This window comes from Pimephales promelas, chromosome 22 (assembly GCF_988280905.1).
Source record: "Pimephales promelas chromosome 22, fPimPro1.hap1.1, whole genome shotgun sequence".
Taxonomy (NCBI): domain Eukaryota; kingdom Metazoa; phylum Chordata; class Actinopteri; order Cypriniformes; family Leuciscidae; genus Pimephales; species Pimephales promelas.
Genome location: NC_142790.1, coordinates 10,541,933 through 10,558,633, shown reverse-complemented (window position 1 = coordinate 10,558,633; position 16,701 = coordinate 10,541,933). Strand labels below are relative to the sequence as shown.

Below are 16,701 nucleotides of genomic sequence, written 5' to 3'. Positions count from 1 at the left end.
TTGTTCTGTGCTTTTACCTTCAGAGATATCATTGACTGAAACTGTAGAGGAAGGTTTGGACTTTGAAGGTTTAGCTTTGCCAGTTTTAGAGTCAGCAGTGGCAGAGAGATCAACTAAGATATAAATGTGTTGAGAGTGATAGACAGAGAGAATGAATGAAAGTTAAATTAATGAAGAAAGATACGACAGACCTTAAAATAGTGTAGAACAACATAAAGCAAACATGTCAGTTTTTTAAAGAGCAAGAACAAAAAGAATAAAAAGCTTGAAAGCTCTGAGTTAAAAATTTGGAAGAATAATAGCAAGTATAAAGATAAAGTGAGTACAGTGTTTCCCACAGGATTTTGTGAAACTGGTGGGAGGACCCGCGCAAAATATACAATCAGTAAAAAACAAATATTCCATAACAGAATGTAACCAAATGAGAACATGTCAAGGCAGAACTATGCATGGAAGTTCGATGAATGGATGAGTCATTAGGGGTGCACGATTCAGAAAATGTCACGATTCGATTCGATACCGATTTTTTGTCTCGAGATTCGATTCAAAATCGATTTTCGATTCAAAAACGATTCTCGATTCAAAAAACGATTCGCAGGTCTACATAAATGTAGTTTACTTTTTCCTATGTGATTGATTGCAGTAGACATAATTTAAAAGAAAAGTTTGATATTACTTTATATGTCTTCATACAAAAATAAAAACTTTTGCAACTAAAAAGTGCGAAGTGCCAAGCTTTGGCCAGCTTTTAAATAAATTTAATTCAAGTTTAAAATAAAACTTAAATAAAAAGCTTTTACATTTAGCTTTAAAGTGCTATAGTCAGATCAAACAAACAATTATGCTAAATGTGGTTTAAGGAGTAGGCCTACTTCAGCTACCAGGTTGACTGTTGAAATGTGAACTCGACTGGGCACATTGAACTTCCTAAAAATATATACTAATTTCATAGAACCCTTGCGAAAATATTTTAAATAGATTTAAAAAAGCCACCACTACTGGTAACATCTATGGTTAGATTGATTTGTTTAGATCCAGTGAAGTCGTTCATAGGCGCGTAATTTGCGGGTATCTCCAGTTAACTAGCAGAGCATTCATTTAGGTCGCTATTAAATAAGAGACCTGTTGTTTTTGAAATCAAGCTGAGCGCTCGTGTCCGCTGCAATCAGTGTCATGGATATACCATAGACATAATATATTATGTCTATGGGATACAGTGTTCTCTGTGGCTCGCGCAGTCTTCTCTCGGACGCGCACTTCAATCTATCGCCGTTGTGGAGACTCCGGTGAAATCACAAAATAAAATGCACACAAACGTGATGAACATATTCGGTTTTGATGAGAGAGAGAAAAAACTATACGAGTGCGGTTTAGAACCCGTAACCTCTGACACGCTTGGCAAAACATCTACAGAACTCAAACATAAGATCTGCGGATCGATGCATTTATTTACGGGTTGAGCAGAGTGGCTGCACAGTTTGACCAGCGGGCGGCAAGAACTTGCAATGACTATTTATCAGACCGGCCCTCGCAGCCTCGAAACCATAGAAACACTACCGGACCACCGGTAAAAGTCCCGACTTACCCGATTGCCACTCCGCCCCTGCACGCCATTAAAAAATATAGCCTATGAATCGATTTTTGGAATTCTATGAATCGATTCTGAATCGGTAAAGATTGAATCGCGATTCAAATGTGAATCGATTTTTTTGCACACCCCTATGAGTCATTGTTATTTGACACTTAAAAAAGGGAAAATGTTGTGGTACAGTGTTAGTGATTAGTTGTGAAGTCTTACTGCATACATTTAATCTATTTAATCCTCCAAATAAAAGTTTATGTGGTCGAATTATTTCTATTTATTAAACAATAGTTCAAAACAAGATGTTTGTATTAGACTACTGATTATTGGAGTCCATTAATCGAACTTTCATGCCTCTTATATAGTAATTATATATTACTATGTAGTATGTATATACCGATTTACTAATGCAAACTGTCACTCAGTCTACAACGGTATCTCTCGCGTGCTGTCACTCCGTGTCGCTCGCACACAGACACTATCGTCTCGAAGTGTTTCTCAATGTCACGGAAGGATCCTTGGAAGCCGGAATTTCGAGGATGCTACCCTTCGCGCACTTTTCAGCGCGCTTGGACACTCGTCTCTCTTGATCACTATAGCTCGCGCGCAGACACACTTCTCTCTTGCGCACTGGAGCTCGTGGAGGCACGTTATCAGACAGTGGTTTACGGAGCGCTAGATTGGCTTTTGGATGACGCATTTTAAATATCGCTCGATCACGTGAATTTGATCGTGGGAAGCCAAAATCGTGATCGTGATTAAAAGTCGATTAATCGTGCAGCCCTACTTCCGGCCATACGCAGTCTACTTGCCCCTTATGACGCAACTTATGACGTCAGAAGTAGAATAGTGTGTCATGGCGTAGCGTAAATATCAGCAGTATGTCGCAATAATCCCATAAGTTGCGCTTGTTATTTTGCTTTATAGTTTTTAAGGTGCCCACTTGAAGACCCTAAAGATGTCCCCTACTCGGCTCAATCCAGATGGTTGTCGTGCTGGTCCAACTGGGGAGACCACACTGTAGTTGCAGCCGTCATGTGTGCTGACGCACCAAGTACACTGCAGCTGTTAACGCCGTACAGAAGGGGAGTCACACCACCATATGGAAAGAAGCGTAAATGGATGGAAAAGCATAGTTTACTGTAAAGCTACGTCTTAAGTTTTGCTTATCTTGGCGAAAGCCGAGTACAAATCAGCATGAAGTTTTAACATCTACTCTCGTGTAATGGAAATCATGAAGATCTGGATACGTCCAGTGATTGCGGTGAATAGTGCTGAGGGCAACAAGGGAAAGACCTTGTGACAGCCTGGAGAGACAGCTGACAGGAGGAAAGAGACCCCAATGGGGCTGGTAAGGATTAGCTACCCTTGTCGGCAGTATCCAGCTCCATGTTTACAGGATGCTGGAGATAACTGCCCGAGGCTTCTGAGAAATTAAAGAGAAAAATACCCCTAGAGTCTGCGAGAGCGGGGGCAGAAGATGACTCAGATGTGGTTCAAGAGGGAGAAGTTAAACAAAAAGCAGTGAAAGGGCTGAAGAGCATAAACAGCTGTGCTCTACCAGGCAATCTAAAACTCTGGTGCTTTCAGTTTACTGCCGAGGTTGCTGTGGCCACTGACTGTGTACAAGGTTTCCTTGACAACAGTGGATAAGCTGGAAGTGTTAATAAGTTCATACATCAGGAAAATGGTTGGGAGTTCCACGCTGCCTCGGCAGAGTGGGACTTTATGGTAAAGGAATATTGCAGCTGCCAGTCTCTGCTTTAACCGAGGAGTTTAAGTGTGCCAAGGTCAGACTGGAAATGACCTTAGTAGAGTCACGCGACAAATGTGTAAGTGAGGCAGCCCCTGTGTTAAAAACTGGTAGAAAGTAGTCAGCAAATAAATCTGTAGTAGGGCAAAGGCTGTTGGCAAATTGGGAATATCGTGGGACAGGTAGAGCATGGAAGAGGGGGTTTTGGGCTCAGTTTAGCTCCTCCTAAATGGCACAAGGCAGGTCCAGCTCAAAGGAGGAAGCTGGTAGTCAACGAGGTGTGAAAGAAGGAGGAGAGGATGAGTGTATCAAGGCCATTTTCCAGGCCAGGCAGGGAGAGTGGATGAGATGGTAGACGCACTTTTATGGATTTCAAAACAGAAACGGCCATTCACTACCATTATAAAGCTGGGAAGAGCCAGGGCATTTATATATATATATATATACACAGTATATATATATATATATATATATATATATAACTCTGATTGCATTCATCTAAAAAAAGACTGTCATATACACCTAGGATGACTTGAGGGTGAGTAAATCATGGCCTAATTTTAATTTTTGGGTGAACTTTCCCTTTAACAAATGCAGAAAGTCAAAACTAGAAGTAGGAGGAAGTAGACTATTAGATATTGAACTCTTACGCGCATGCTGGTGTCCGAGAGGGGCGAGCTGAATCCTTTGTCCTACGGACCCCACTTCCTTTTTCTGGAAAGAAGGCATGTATCCTCCAGAGAGATTGTATGTAGTGGTTACAAAGTTTCCTGTGAGCAGAGGCCACAACTTGTCAAGAAAGAGAGCACAACCAGCTAAACAAACAATCTAACAAGGCCTTGATTCTCAATAATTTTGCAAAATATATCTACTTAAGGTGTTAAATTTACTCATTCTACCAAATGTCAGTATTAAAGTCCCCCTGTGGTGAAAATCAAGCTTTATGGTGTTATATATCCGTGTGGTGTTTTTAATATGCTTTAAGACAAAACGTGCACATTTATAAGTCAACACCATTGTTGAGTATTTTGACCTGCACTGAACCGAAGACAGTCTCAACCGCTTTTTTTGCAGTTTGAAATCACTGGTGTTTCTGACATCACAAACAACCTTGTAACCAATCAAGTTAACGTGCGATTATCAATGAGTGGATCTCTGAGCTGGTGTGAGTGAGTAGAGGAGGGTCTAATTTTATTATCCATAGAACCGCGTATTGTAAATGAGGTAAGGGTGTAGAATTACATTCAAGCAATTTTTTTTCAAGCAAAAAAAGGAAAAAAACAAACATTTAAATATGTAATTTTAGTGATTAACAATGAGTTTTAAGGGATTCAATTATTGACTACAGGGGGACTTTAATAATCAATTTCCTCAATGACTGCCAATTTTTGTTGAAATGTCTTCCAGGCATTTACACCACAGGCCAAAATCCATGATGTGGGTAAAATCTGAACAGCACTGTTGCTATGTACCTTTAACCTGTTCATTTTGCTCTAGTGTCCTTTCTTTAGCTTTATCTGTGGCTTTACTGCTGCTTTCCTCTGAATCCATGCAGGGAGAAACGATGGACAGCATTACAGTTAAAGTAGACAAGAATTAGAATTACATGAAGCCGGGTTGTGCAAAATTCAGAATTTTAGATTTAGTTTCATGTCAATTCAAAAGATTTATTTGAAAGTGATCTTGCAGCTGAATTTGAAAATGGAAGGTTGAATGATTTTTTAAAAATGAATTGCAATTCAAAGAAATTCAAAACAGTCACACAACAAAAATAATTCAATTATTCATTGAAAAGTTTTGTTATAAAACATGAATAATTATATTCCTAATGTTAACCAATTATGCCCATTATACCCTGATACGTAGAATAAAGAATTGTTAAAAAATTTGAGAAACAATAAAAGTTATATTCTGTAAAAACAATTATAAAGCCATGAAACAGATGTTGCTATATGATGTCACCAAATGTCTGCCAAGTCATTTTTATGGGTATTTCTTTATTTGTATAGGTATCTTTTTTCTAATTATATGCTGTGTTTTTGATGGGAAATGAATAAAACAGATTTTCAATTTTTTTTTATTATTTATATTTTGAATTATAACCTAATTTATAATATGATTTGAATTTAAAAGGCATTGTAAATTTAGTTCTGAATGATGCACAACACTGAAGTAGTGAGATCAGGTGGGAAAGTTAAGAATATGGATATGAATATAGACTTAATGAACACTTGGTCAGTAATGTGGGGTCCTTAACATTATGCAAATAAGCAATACTACTAGGCTCAAACTACTAAGACAAAAGGGAGTTTTATACAAATTGGTTGCTAAAATGCATCATTTACTTATCCTAGAATGCATAAAGGAGGTCAAATTGACTCGTGGTTTTAAAAATGTGTTAAAATAATATTTGCTTATTCAGTGTTTTACTCAATATCATATTTGTATCACTACCCCAAGGTTGCAAAAAGGTTGTCAAATGTCCCGTATTTATTCATGCACATTCTACAAGAAATGTGGGGAGGGAAAGTTTAGACTACCGCCTAATTTACAGTAGTTCTAAATTAGTTTGAAAAAAATAAATAAAAAATGTGTGAAAAAAGTACTATTGCATTTAAAAAATAATAAATGCCACCTTTTATTGAACAAATAATAAGACAGCATTGGATCAATTAAAAATTTTGTCTATCATCAATTATTGCAAATATTTCATTAAAAAGTAATAGATTAATTTTAAGAAGACCAATAAATATAAATCTTTGACCCACTTTATGCATCTGTGTAGGTTGTTTGGTTCATGCATTCTAGGGTTAAAAGACCTCAAGCACTACGTCTTGGATGAATGCAAATGAATTGTGAATTGCGTATTGTTGAAGTCTCAGCTTTAATTCACGTATGATATATATAGGTGTGTGGCTGTGTGCTCACCTGGGCTGATTCTGGACATTGGAGCTCCTCCAATTGGTGCGAGAGGTTTGTTAATCAGAGCTGAGGTGTCCCACAAGTCTTGTTGAGACTCCTTGCTGCTCGGAGATGGTGTGTTCTTGTTTATTAACCCTAGGATTGACAGAATCAACGAGTAAAAACTCTGACTTATTAAAATGGGATCTATTATGCTAAATTAATTTTTACATGGTGTTTGAACATAAATGTGTGTCGGCAGTGTATGTACACACCCACCCTTAAAATGTAAAAACCACCCACTCTTTTTAAAAAACTCTTAAATCATTAGCAGTAGCTGGTTTTTCATTTACCTACAAATTGCGCAAATTAAAATTGAAAATTGAAAATACGCCCAATGGAAACAAAAAATGTTTTTACGCTCGCATAATGTGGTTTTAAAAAAGTCGATAATTTTTTTAAAGGAACACTCCGACTTTTTGGGACTTTAGCCTATTCACCTTACCCCCCAGAGTTAGATAAGTCCATACATACCTTTTTCATCTCCGTGCGTGCTATAAGTCTGTTTGACGCACCCACCGCTAGCCTAGCTTAGCACAAAGACTGGATGTGAATGGTTGCAGCTTTCATACTAATCCAAATGAGTGACAAAATAACGCAAACGTTTTCCTATTTACATGTTGTGGTTTGTATAGTCACAGAGTGTGCAAATATCAAGGCCATATGAGACACAGACATCTTTTGACCGTATAAATACTATATTTTCTGAAGGCGAAGCACTGCTACTTGGGCAGAGTGATAACAATCACCTGAGACGCACCGTGACGAGGAGCAGAGAGTTCGCTTCGCTCAGCGTTGGAATAAAGAGTCAGCAATTACTAACGTTAGATAGAAAAGCATAGTTTATCATGGGTGTTTGCTTTATTGTATGAGCTGTGACAATAAACAGGGGAGACCAGGTAATACAGTACCATGTTTCATTGATTTCCAACCAAAAACGCACCCAGATTTATAAATATCACATGAATAAATAATTATTATTACAGGAATCAATATAATTTAAAAGCAATTTATTAGCTGAACCAAATGTATTCAACAGTAGCCTATATAATATACAGTATTGCATTACTATAGGATAGAATAAGGGGAAAGTAATAGCACAAATTGTTTTTCCACAATGAACTCACAGCCTATCGTACCCTTTTGCACGCTCAAGTTCGTTATTTCCATGGTTATTTCAAATTAAGGCTACTAGGCGCGCCGCGCGCAGGGTGCAAGTTCAACGCGGTGAACGCGCTCGTTTTTTTCCCAAGCGCGTCCGCACCGCATCAAAATAAAAACATATTCATACCCTAATCATATAATAGTGTCACTAACGTTACATTAGATCTGGCTAATGGCACTGTTACAGTAGGTCATCTAAAAACATAACGGAACACTTACCTCAGCCGCAGTGATCCACTTGTCCTGTCTGTGCTATCGATGGGATGGCCGTATCCTTCAGCACATTATTTTTTCAAAATAGTCGTCCTCATTGAAATGTACCGAGCAAACATAATGTCCCTTGATAATCTTAGGTGTGTTTGGATAAATATCCAGAGTAAGTTAGCCATTTCTTCATCCAGTCAGCGTTTTTAGTTGGAATTCTGTGAAACATGTTACCTCCCCTGTTTACAGTCGCAGCTATTTACAATAGAGCGAAAACCCATGACTCTAAACTACGCTTTTACTATTTATAAATTGCTGACTCTGTTACCCAAACACTGAGCGAACTCTCCGCTCCTCACCACGGCGTGTCTCCGGTGATGCGGTTATTACTCTGTCAAAGTAGCAGTGCTTCGCCTTCAGAGAATAGTTCCCAGGTTTTATACGGTTAAAAGATGTCTGTGTCTCATTTGACTTTGTTATTTGTACATTATGTGACTATACAAATCACAACATGTAAATAGGAAAACGTTTGCGTTATTTTGCCACTCATTTGGATTAGTATGAAAGCTGCAACCAGTCACATCCAGTCTTTGTGCTAAGCTAGGCTAGCGGTGGGTGCGTCAAACAGACTTATAGCACGCACGGAGATGAAAAAGGTATGTATGGACTTATCTAACTCTGGGGGGTAAGGTGAATAGGCTAAAGTCCCAAAAAGTCGGTGTGTTCCTTTAAGGCGGTGCAGTATGTTTGGACAGAAGATGAGACAGGCACCTTTGACCTTTCCTTGGCCTAAGGACCACTTTGCTGTTGTTAGGGCCAAATTTGAGGCAGGGAGGATCCACAGACAGAGCCTGCAAGTATCTAACTCACTTAACTGACGCTAGAGCCAGCAAGAGGGCAGTCTTAAGCGAGAGGGACAGAAGGTCAGTTGACTCGAGCGGCTAAAAGGAAAGGCCCCATAGTGCCCTAAGGACTGTGGAAAAGGTAGCCTGGCTAACGCCAGACCACGTATCATTGAGAATGAAACGTGGTCTGGAAACCACATGTTAATTTTCTCGTATTTGAGGCGTGGTTTACGAATGCCCAGAGCCGTATTATTGGGTGCTACGAATGTCTATCAAATGCGCCTGTACGTCTATCAAATGTGCCTGTGCTCCCTCCCAGTTCTGTGATTGGTTCCCTATTTCAGGGGAAAATTTGGTTCATGGTATCCAGACTGCCTAGCAGCGCGAATAAAATCGTGCTGTTGCAAGGCAGAATGGGGAAACCCAGGCTAGTGGAAAGGTCCAGCTGGGACCGAACAAGGAACTTAAAGGGGCACTCCACCCATTTGCAGTAAGCTTTCCATTGTTAGAAACCCAGTTATACTATTGAATGGTCAGTCCTTCTAGAAAATCGCGAAGTTTTTTTGTGATTGTTGCGGGCAAAAATCCTTGATTATGCAGCCTGTTTTCTTTGAAAATGCAATGGAATATGTGGGATATTTATGCAATTTTATGCGATGAAATTGCGGTTACTTGGAAAAATTGCAGGAACTTGCAAAAACTGCGGTTTGATGAAAAAGAGAAAAAAAGTGATTCCCCAACGCCCTGTTCTCACTAGGCTACTATATTAATATAAAGAGTCATTTCTTATTACTTCCTTTGATAAACAAGCATACTACATCATAGAAAGTGCTGGGAATATTTAATTTCTCATCTTGTTTTATTTCAGACTGTAACGAGTGTAAATAAGGTGTGGCCCCTTTAAGAGCTGTGCGCTCCCTGTTGAACTGTCTGCAGTGTTATATTATATGTGCACCTCGAACACCCTATGTGTGCGGGTAATTTCTGTTTGATGCTACTTATTTTATCTTATTTTGTTCATTAAGTAACAATGTGACGGTAGAACGTGTGACAGAAAGATTATACGAGTTCGATTTGTGAGATGTCAATCGCCTCTGTGAGTCTGTCTGGCATCTGCAATAACTTCAGCTGTAACCTATCCCGTCACATAATTGTGTCACTTCATAACGTTCCCATGGAAACAGGGGGAAATGGCTGCTCTTGTGTGAAGCAAACGCAACATTTTTCAACTTTCTGCTAAGATATATGTGACTTTTTTGCAACGAAAATGTGAGGATTATGAAATCATGCAAACCCCGCATATTGTGCATGGAAATCGACAATTTATGCGGCGAATTTGAAAAAATGCGGCCCCCGCATGAATATGCAGACTTTGGCTGAATATGCATTAAATTCAGTGATCGCATAATCACGTTTTTCTGGAGGGACTGAATGGTCATGCAACACAAACTAATTTTCCCCTGAGACGAGAGAAATCTGCTATTTACCTTTTTCACTTCCTCCTACAATGACGCAAAAATCGTCATTTTACATCATTGTAGAAGGAAGTGTAATTTCTGTAAAGACTACAAGCACTCTTTCCCACCCTTTTAAACCCGCCCATAGGGGGTTGGACCTAATGCACGAACAGACCTATCACAGATCAGTGTGCCAGTGCGTCTGATTCAAGCGGTTTATGTGCCAGTTTGATATAGGGGTTGTCCATAAGCCAAAGGCTATCCTGCCACCACTCAGGGCGCCCCAGCCTGTCTAGGAGGAGTCTGTCATGACTATTTTCCTCCTGGCAACTGAACGCAGCAGCACCCGGTTTGGTAAAAGCGGGCTGATTTTCAAAGGACCAGGGCCCTGACACAGCCGAGTGATCTTGGGTGGAAGAGCAATCCTAACGGAATAACCAAGGAAGCCGCATCCATGAGGCCTAGGAGCTTATGAAATCTCTTGAGGGGATGGAAGAACTTTGAATGAGGCTGCCATGCTCCTGATCTTTAAGATACGCTCCTGAGAAAACCAAGCCTTCATTTGGTCTGAGTCGAAGACTGCCTCCAGGAATGGGGCAGCGAGCTCTTGCCAAAGTTGATCCTAAAACCCAAGTCTTCCTCAGAGGGGAAAGAGGCGCTTAGTGTGGGATTCCTGTCTGCCTCAGATGGGGAAGAAGCGCTTAGTTTTACATACTTAGTGAAAGTATGTGGACCAACAGAGAGTCTGAATGTAAGGACTGTAGTTTGGTAAGCCACTCCCTCAAGCAAATAGGATATGGATATGGCATATGGGTAGTAGATGCAGTAGCACTAGCTTACAAGTCTTTGGACATGAAGTGCCCTAGAAGTATGTGTAACTAACTCTAAGGAAATTGAAAATAATAATTTCAGAGCTTTATTTTATTATTTTCTCTGTTAATGTTAAGAGACTTTTATTTTGGCGCTTCCTAGTGGAACGTTAATTTCGCGTCTATAAGGGTGAGACTAGTTAGTCAGACGCATCCACGGAGGGAAGAAGGAAAGACACAATTTGGTCTGAGGTTTTATAAAGCTCAAAAGGGATCATTTAAGCACCTAGCTGGAACGGGAACAAGGTATTGTGTGTTTATCTTGTTTTATGGTTATGTGCAGTAATATGAAGGTTAATTCATTTATCTGTGAAAAAGTGTTTAAATGTATTATTTTCTCTCGTGGCAAGCTAATGTACATTTTTAGCATTGTTAATAATAGTCGGGTAATGTTTATGTTTGTAAGAGCTCATTTTATGTTATTTATCTGTCCTGTAGCTCTTACGTTGTTTCAAGGAGAAATATGGAAACGAAAGTAGATTTGTGTTTAATCAAGGCTGACGGCTAAATACAAATAAAGGCTTCTGGAAACATCAGTACGCTTCACCATTGTCTGGCTGGGGGTTTGCTACAGTAAGAGCTTGACCCGCATCGATACCGACGACAACTCGTTGTCTACGACGGACCACGGAAGGTCTTCACGGCGCCGGCTAGCTTCCGCGATATCGCCACGAGGTGTCAGCGTGGACTCATCGAGTTGCATCCGCGCGCTTCGCGCCTGACTTACTTTGGACAGCGGTCTCACGTATTCGGTGCAATGGTCAAGTACAGTCACACGCACGGACATTGATGGAGGATTGTGAGTAGTAACCCATTATTATACTGTCTGTAGTACAGCATATAAGGCGAACAACAGATGATTTGCTTATTGGACTGAACATTTAATACTCAACGGCTCAGTAAGGAGAGCATCAAAATAAACTCTTGTTGCATTTTACACCCATACCTGCATACATTCCATGGACTCTTTCTAATTAAGGACACATACGTTTTTTGGACTTCGCATCTGTTTCATTTCTTAACTGTGGTTATTGAAGCTGTTGCATTTACATTTCTCACATTTTGGATCTAATAACGTTTTGTTTATTGTGATATTACATTGACATTTACAGTTATTTGAATGTCTATATGTAAATGCATATGTGCTAGCTATTATCTGATGTTGTGATATTTCATGTTTGCTGTTCCATAACAAGGGATTGATTATATCTTCTAAAGGGGTCTTCTTCTGCCATTAGAGTTTAAAATTAGATAATAATGTCAGAGTCAGGTAATGAGAAGGAGGTGGTGGAGCAGATGGCTAGTTCTCAGCATGAAGATTTACAAAGTGAAGCCCACATAATGGTAGACTCATCAGAGAGACCATGTTTGAAGGAAACAAATGAAGCTAAACAACAAGGTCTAACTGACTTCCAAGGCAAGCTTAAGGATGATAATGCTCTTGAAGGCCCTAGACGCTCTGAACGCACGCGCTATCCCACAGAGAAGATGCGCGCACATCAATTCGAAGAGGCCAAGAAAAAAGAGAAAAGGCTGTATGCCATGTACGAGCAGTGGAAGCTCCACACACGCAAGGCAAGAGATCAGCTAAAGTCTTTTATGTCAGAGAGTCAACTCTGGCCTCTCATTGAAGAGCTTAAGAAAGAAAAGGAAGACATAATGACCATTTATTTTGAAATTCGAAATCTCACCACACCCTCTACCGACATTAGAAGAAGAGTTGATACGTGTGAATCGGTGACTACAGAAATCACCAACATTGCCTACAGCAGAGCTATAGATAATGAAAGCGAGTTCAATGAACAGCAGGAAAGACATCGCCTTCATGAACTGCTCCGCCATGACTATGCAAAGTCTGTCTATGGATCCGCAGCTTCTTCATTAAGTCACAGCCAGTCTGACACCCACAGCTCCATAACTACATCCATGAAAGCAAAACGTGTGGATGCTGCAGCTGAACTAGCAGTAAAAGAGTCAAATTATCAGATGCTGCTAGAGGAAGAAAGGCAAAAGGAATCTATAAGAGAGTTGGAGGAACAACAACGCAAAGCTTTAGAGGCACAAAGGCGTGAGTTGGAGCGATTGCAGGCAGAGAAAGAGATACGGGCAGCCCAAGCCAAGTTGAAGATCTACGATAAGGAAACAGAACACAAGGATGCCAACTATGCTAAAAGGGAAAGGAACATGGAAGCAAAGAATGTGCCTGTAACTGCATTGCCCCTGTCTCAAGTCGCATCGCCCCGTTATACAGACGTTCCCTCTCTCGCTCAGATTCTTCAAGACAACTTAGCCTTAAATAGGCTTCCTGTTCCTGAGCCATTTGTCTTCAATGGCAATCCCATACAATTCATTGAATGGAAGGCAGCATTCACCTCACTCATTGATCAAAGGGCAATCACACCAGCTGAAAAACTATACTACCTGAAAAAATATGTTGGTGGTCCAGCACGGCAGGTTTTAGATGGCAACTTCTATCGAAATGACAATGAAGCCTACCAAGATGCCTGGGACAAACTAAATCGTCGCTTCGGCCAGCCATTCGCCATTCAGAGAGCATTCAGAGAAAAGCTAACCAACTGGCCGAGAATCCCATCAAAGGATGCTGAAGGACTTAGACGCTTCGCAGATTTTCTGAATGCTTGCCAAGATGCCATGCCTTATGTCAAGGGCCTCGACATATTAAATGACTGTGAGGAGAACCAGAAGCTCGTTCACAAACTACCAGACTGGGCAGCTTTGCGATGGAATCGACAAGTCACGCAAAGCCTAAATGAAAATCAAGAATTCCCAAGTTTCAAGGAGTTTGCAAAATTCACATCGACTGAAGCTGAGATTGCTTGCAACCCCATTACGTCCTTTCATGCCCTTCGTTCATCAGATTCTAGTGCTGAGAAGAGAAATCTCAGAGACGAGAAGAAAAACAAAGCCAGTGTTCTTTCCACTCAAACAGTTCCTGACAATGAAAACCACAAGTCAGAACAGAGGAAAGTTAAGACTTCATGTATCCTTTGTCAAGATAATAGACACCAGCTTCATGCATGCTCCAAGTTCACCGAGATGGTGTTGGTTGAGCGACGCAACTACATAAAAGAGAAGAAACTCTGCTATGGATGCTTGAAACCCGGCCACAGCGTGAGAGACTGCCGTCACCGTCATTACTGCGACCACTGCAAAGGAAAGCATCCTACAGCTCTACATGATGACAATTACAAAAGGGAAAGGTCTACATCAGAACCAGAGACAAATCGACGTGCTGCTGCAACGTCACTCAGTGTAGCAGGTGAAGGGTCATCCAACACATCCATGGTGATACCAGTCTGGGTTTCATCTAAAAAAGATCCAAGTACTGAGAAACTTGTCTATGTGTTGCTTGACACTCAAAGCGATACTACGTTTATTGATCAAGAAGTGAGTGATGAACTTAATGCTGACAAGTATCCAGTGAAACTGAAATTGACGACTATGAGTGGTAAGGATACAGTTCTCACAAGCGAAAGTGTTTCTGGGCTTCGTGTTAGAGGATATAGTTCTTCAATTCAAGTCGATCTTCCGGTCGCCTATACAAAGGACTGCATACCTGTAAACCGCTCTCACATCCCCACTTGTGAGACAGCTAAACAATGGAGTCATCTTGCGGAATTAGTGGATGAAATCCAACCACTGAAGGACTGTGTAGTAGGCCTTTTAATCGGCTACAACTGCTCAAGAGCCATGGCACCAAGACAAGTCCTTTTAGGAGGAGATGAGGAACCCTACGCTGTAAGGACGGACTTAGGATGGAGTATTGTAGGACGCTCATTACAAACCCATGATGCACTGAGAACACGTCATCTGTGTCACAGAATTACAGTTAAGGAGCTACCTCCGGTAACTCCTACCGACGTCATCCGCATTTTAGAGTCTGACTTCAAAGATGGCCGTGATGACAGCAAAATTGTGTCACAAGACGACATCACATTCCTCAACATACTGGATATGGGAATAAGGAAAAACATACATGGCCATTATGAAATGCCTCTGCCCTTCAAAACCAGACCCAGCTTACCTGACAACAAAGGCTCAGCTATGACACGTCTCCTTCACCTTAAAAGGAAATTGCAACGTGATGAAAGGTATAAGGAGCATTATGTTGAGTTTATGGAGGAGGTCATCGGAAAGGGAGATGCTGAGCAGGTCAAGGAAGGTGGGAGAGAAGGTGTGAGATGGTACATTCCCCATCATGGTGTGCATCATGCAAAGAAGCCAGATAAACTTCGCGTGGTGTTCGATTGCTCAGCCAGATACAAAGGAACAAGCCTGAATGATCACCTCCTCTCTGGACCTGACATGTTGAACAACTTAAGTGGAGTTCTCATCCGTTTCCGACAGCACCCCGTAGCATTGATGTGTGACATTCAGAAGATGTTCCATCAGTTTCATGTGGACGAAGCTGATCGTGACTACCTGCGCTTTCTCTGGTGGAAGCAAGGAGATTTGAACTCACCGCCCAGCGAGTTTCGCATGAAAGTACATCTGTTCGGTGCAGCTTCCTCTCCGGGATGTGCAAACTATGGGATGAAACATCTAGCTAAGGAGAATCGCGACATCTACACTCAAGGCTCGAGATTTGTTATGAGGGACTTTTATGTAGACGATGGGCTCGTGAGTGTTGTAAACACTGAAGATGCTATTAAGCTTGCCAGGGAAGCTCGTGAACTCTGCGCCATGGGTGGTCTCCGACTACATAAGTTCGTGTCTAACGACAGAGAGGTATTAGAGACTATACCACCCTCTGAGCGAGCTATCAACGTGAAGGATATGGACCTCGCATTTGATGATTTGCCACTTGAGAGAGCTCTCGGGATTCAATGGGATGTGGATTCTGACCACTTCAGGATTAACGTCAGCCTTAAGGAGCAGCCTGCAACACGACGCGGCATTTTATCTACAGTGGCTTCTCTGTATGATCCTCTTGGGTTTGTGGCGCCAGTCGTCCTCAAAGCGAAGATCATTCTTCAGGAGATAAGCAGACGGGGTACTGGCTGGGATGATCCTCTCACTGATGAGCTTCGCCCAAAATGGGAAAAATGGAGAAGTGATCTGACCCACTTGGATAATTTCACCATATCCCATACCTACTCACCTGCTGGATTTGGAAGGGTCTCAAAGACAGAGTTGCATCACTTCTCTGATGCCAGTATGAAGGGTTACGGTCAGTGTTCTTACCTACGTCTCCAAAACGAAGAGGGAGATATTCATTGTGCCTTAGTTGTAGGAAAATCACGTGTCTCTCCTACCAAGGTCACAACGATTCCAAGATTAGAACTGACGGCAGCAGTCGTTTCCGTGAAGATAAGTAACATGCTTAAGGAGGAATTGGGATTTATTAACGTTGAAGAGTTCTTCTGGACCGACTCTAAAGTGGTCTTAGGTTATATAAGAAATGAAGCACGACGATTCCACACGTTTGTGGCTAACCGCGTTCAGAAGATTCAGCTCAGCACAGCCCCACAACAGTGGCGATATGTCCCAACAAATGAGAATCCTGCTGACCATGCTTCTCGGGGCTTAACTGCTAGTGAGCTCTTGTCATCTACCTGGCTGACTGGGCCCAAGTTCTTATGGAACAAGGAAATAAAGCTGGCTACAGATGAGGTACCAGAGTTAACAGTCGGAGATCCAGAGGTCAGGAGTGCTCTAGTGAGTGCTCTAGTACAAAGACCACTGAACATGTGAGCATCGTTGATCGCTTGTCCAAGTTCTCATCTTGGTCGCTAGCTACGCGGGCAGTTGCACGCATTCTCAGGCGCATAAGCAAGAACAGATCAAACGATCTCACCTCTGTCACGGAACGAGCACAGGCGGAGCATTGCATTATCAAAGATCT

At 41.3% G+C, this 16,701-nt stretch overlaps 2 protein-coding genes across 12 annotated transcripts in view; both read right to left on the bottom strand.

The window, feature by feature from the left end:
• mak (male germ cell-associated kinase) overlaps positions 1-16,701 on the bottom strand; it is a 79,917-nt gene that overhangs the window by 1,111 nt on the left and 62,105 nt on the right. For 6 of the 10 annotated variants that reach the window (XM_089125756.1, XM_089125753.1, XM_039666559.2 and 3 more), the window contains 4 exons: positions 6,264-6,392; positions 4,808-4,876; positions 3,986-4,105; positions 18-113 (listed from right to left, as the gene is read on the bottom strand). In XM_089125756.1, coding sequence (XP_088981882.1) covers positions 18-113; positions 3,986-4,105; positions 4,808-4,876; positions 6,264-6,392 — 414 coding nt within the window. The remainder of the gene's footprint in view (positions 1-17; positions 114-3,985; positions 4,106-4,807; positions 4,877-6,263; positions 6,393-16,701) is intronic. The other 4 variants (XM_089125757.1, XM_039666563.2, XM_089125758.1 and 1 more) reach the window with 3 other exon arrangements.
• ofcc1 (orofacial cleft 1 candidate 1) overlaps positions 1-16,701 on the bottom strand; it is a 460,325-nt gene that overhangs the window by 390,659 nt on the left and 52,965 nt on the right. The gene's annotated exons all lie outside the window — the stretch shown is intronic.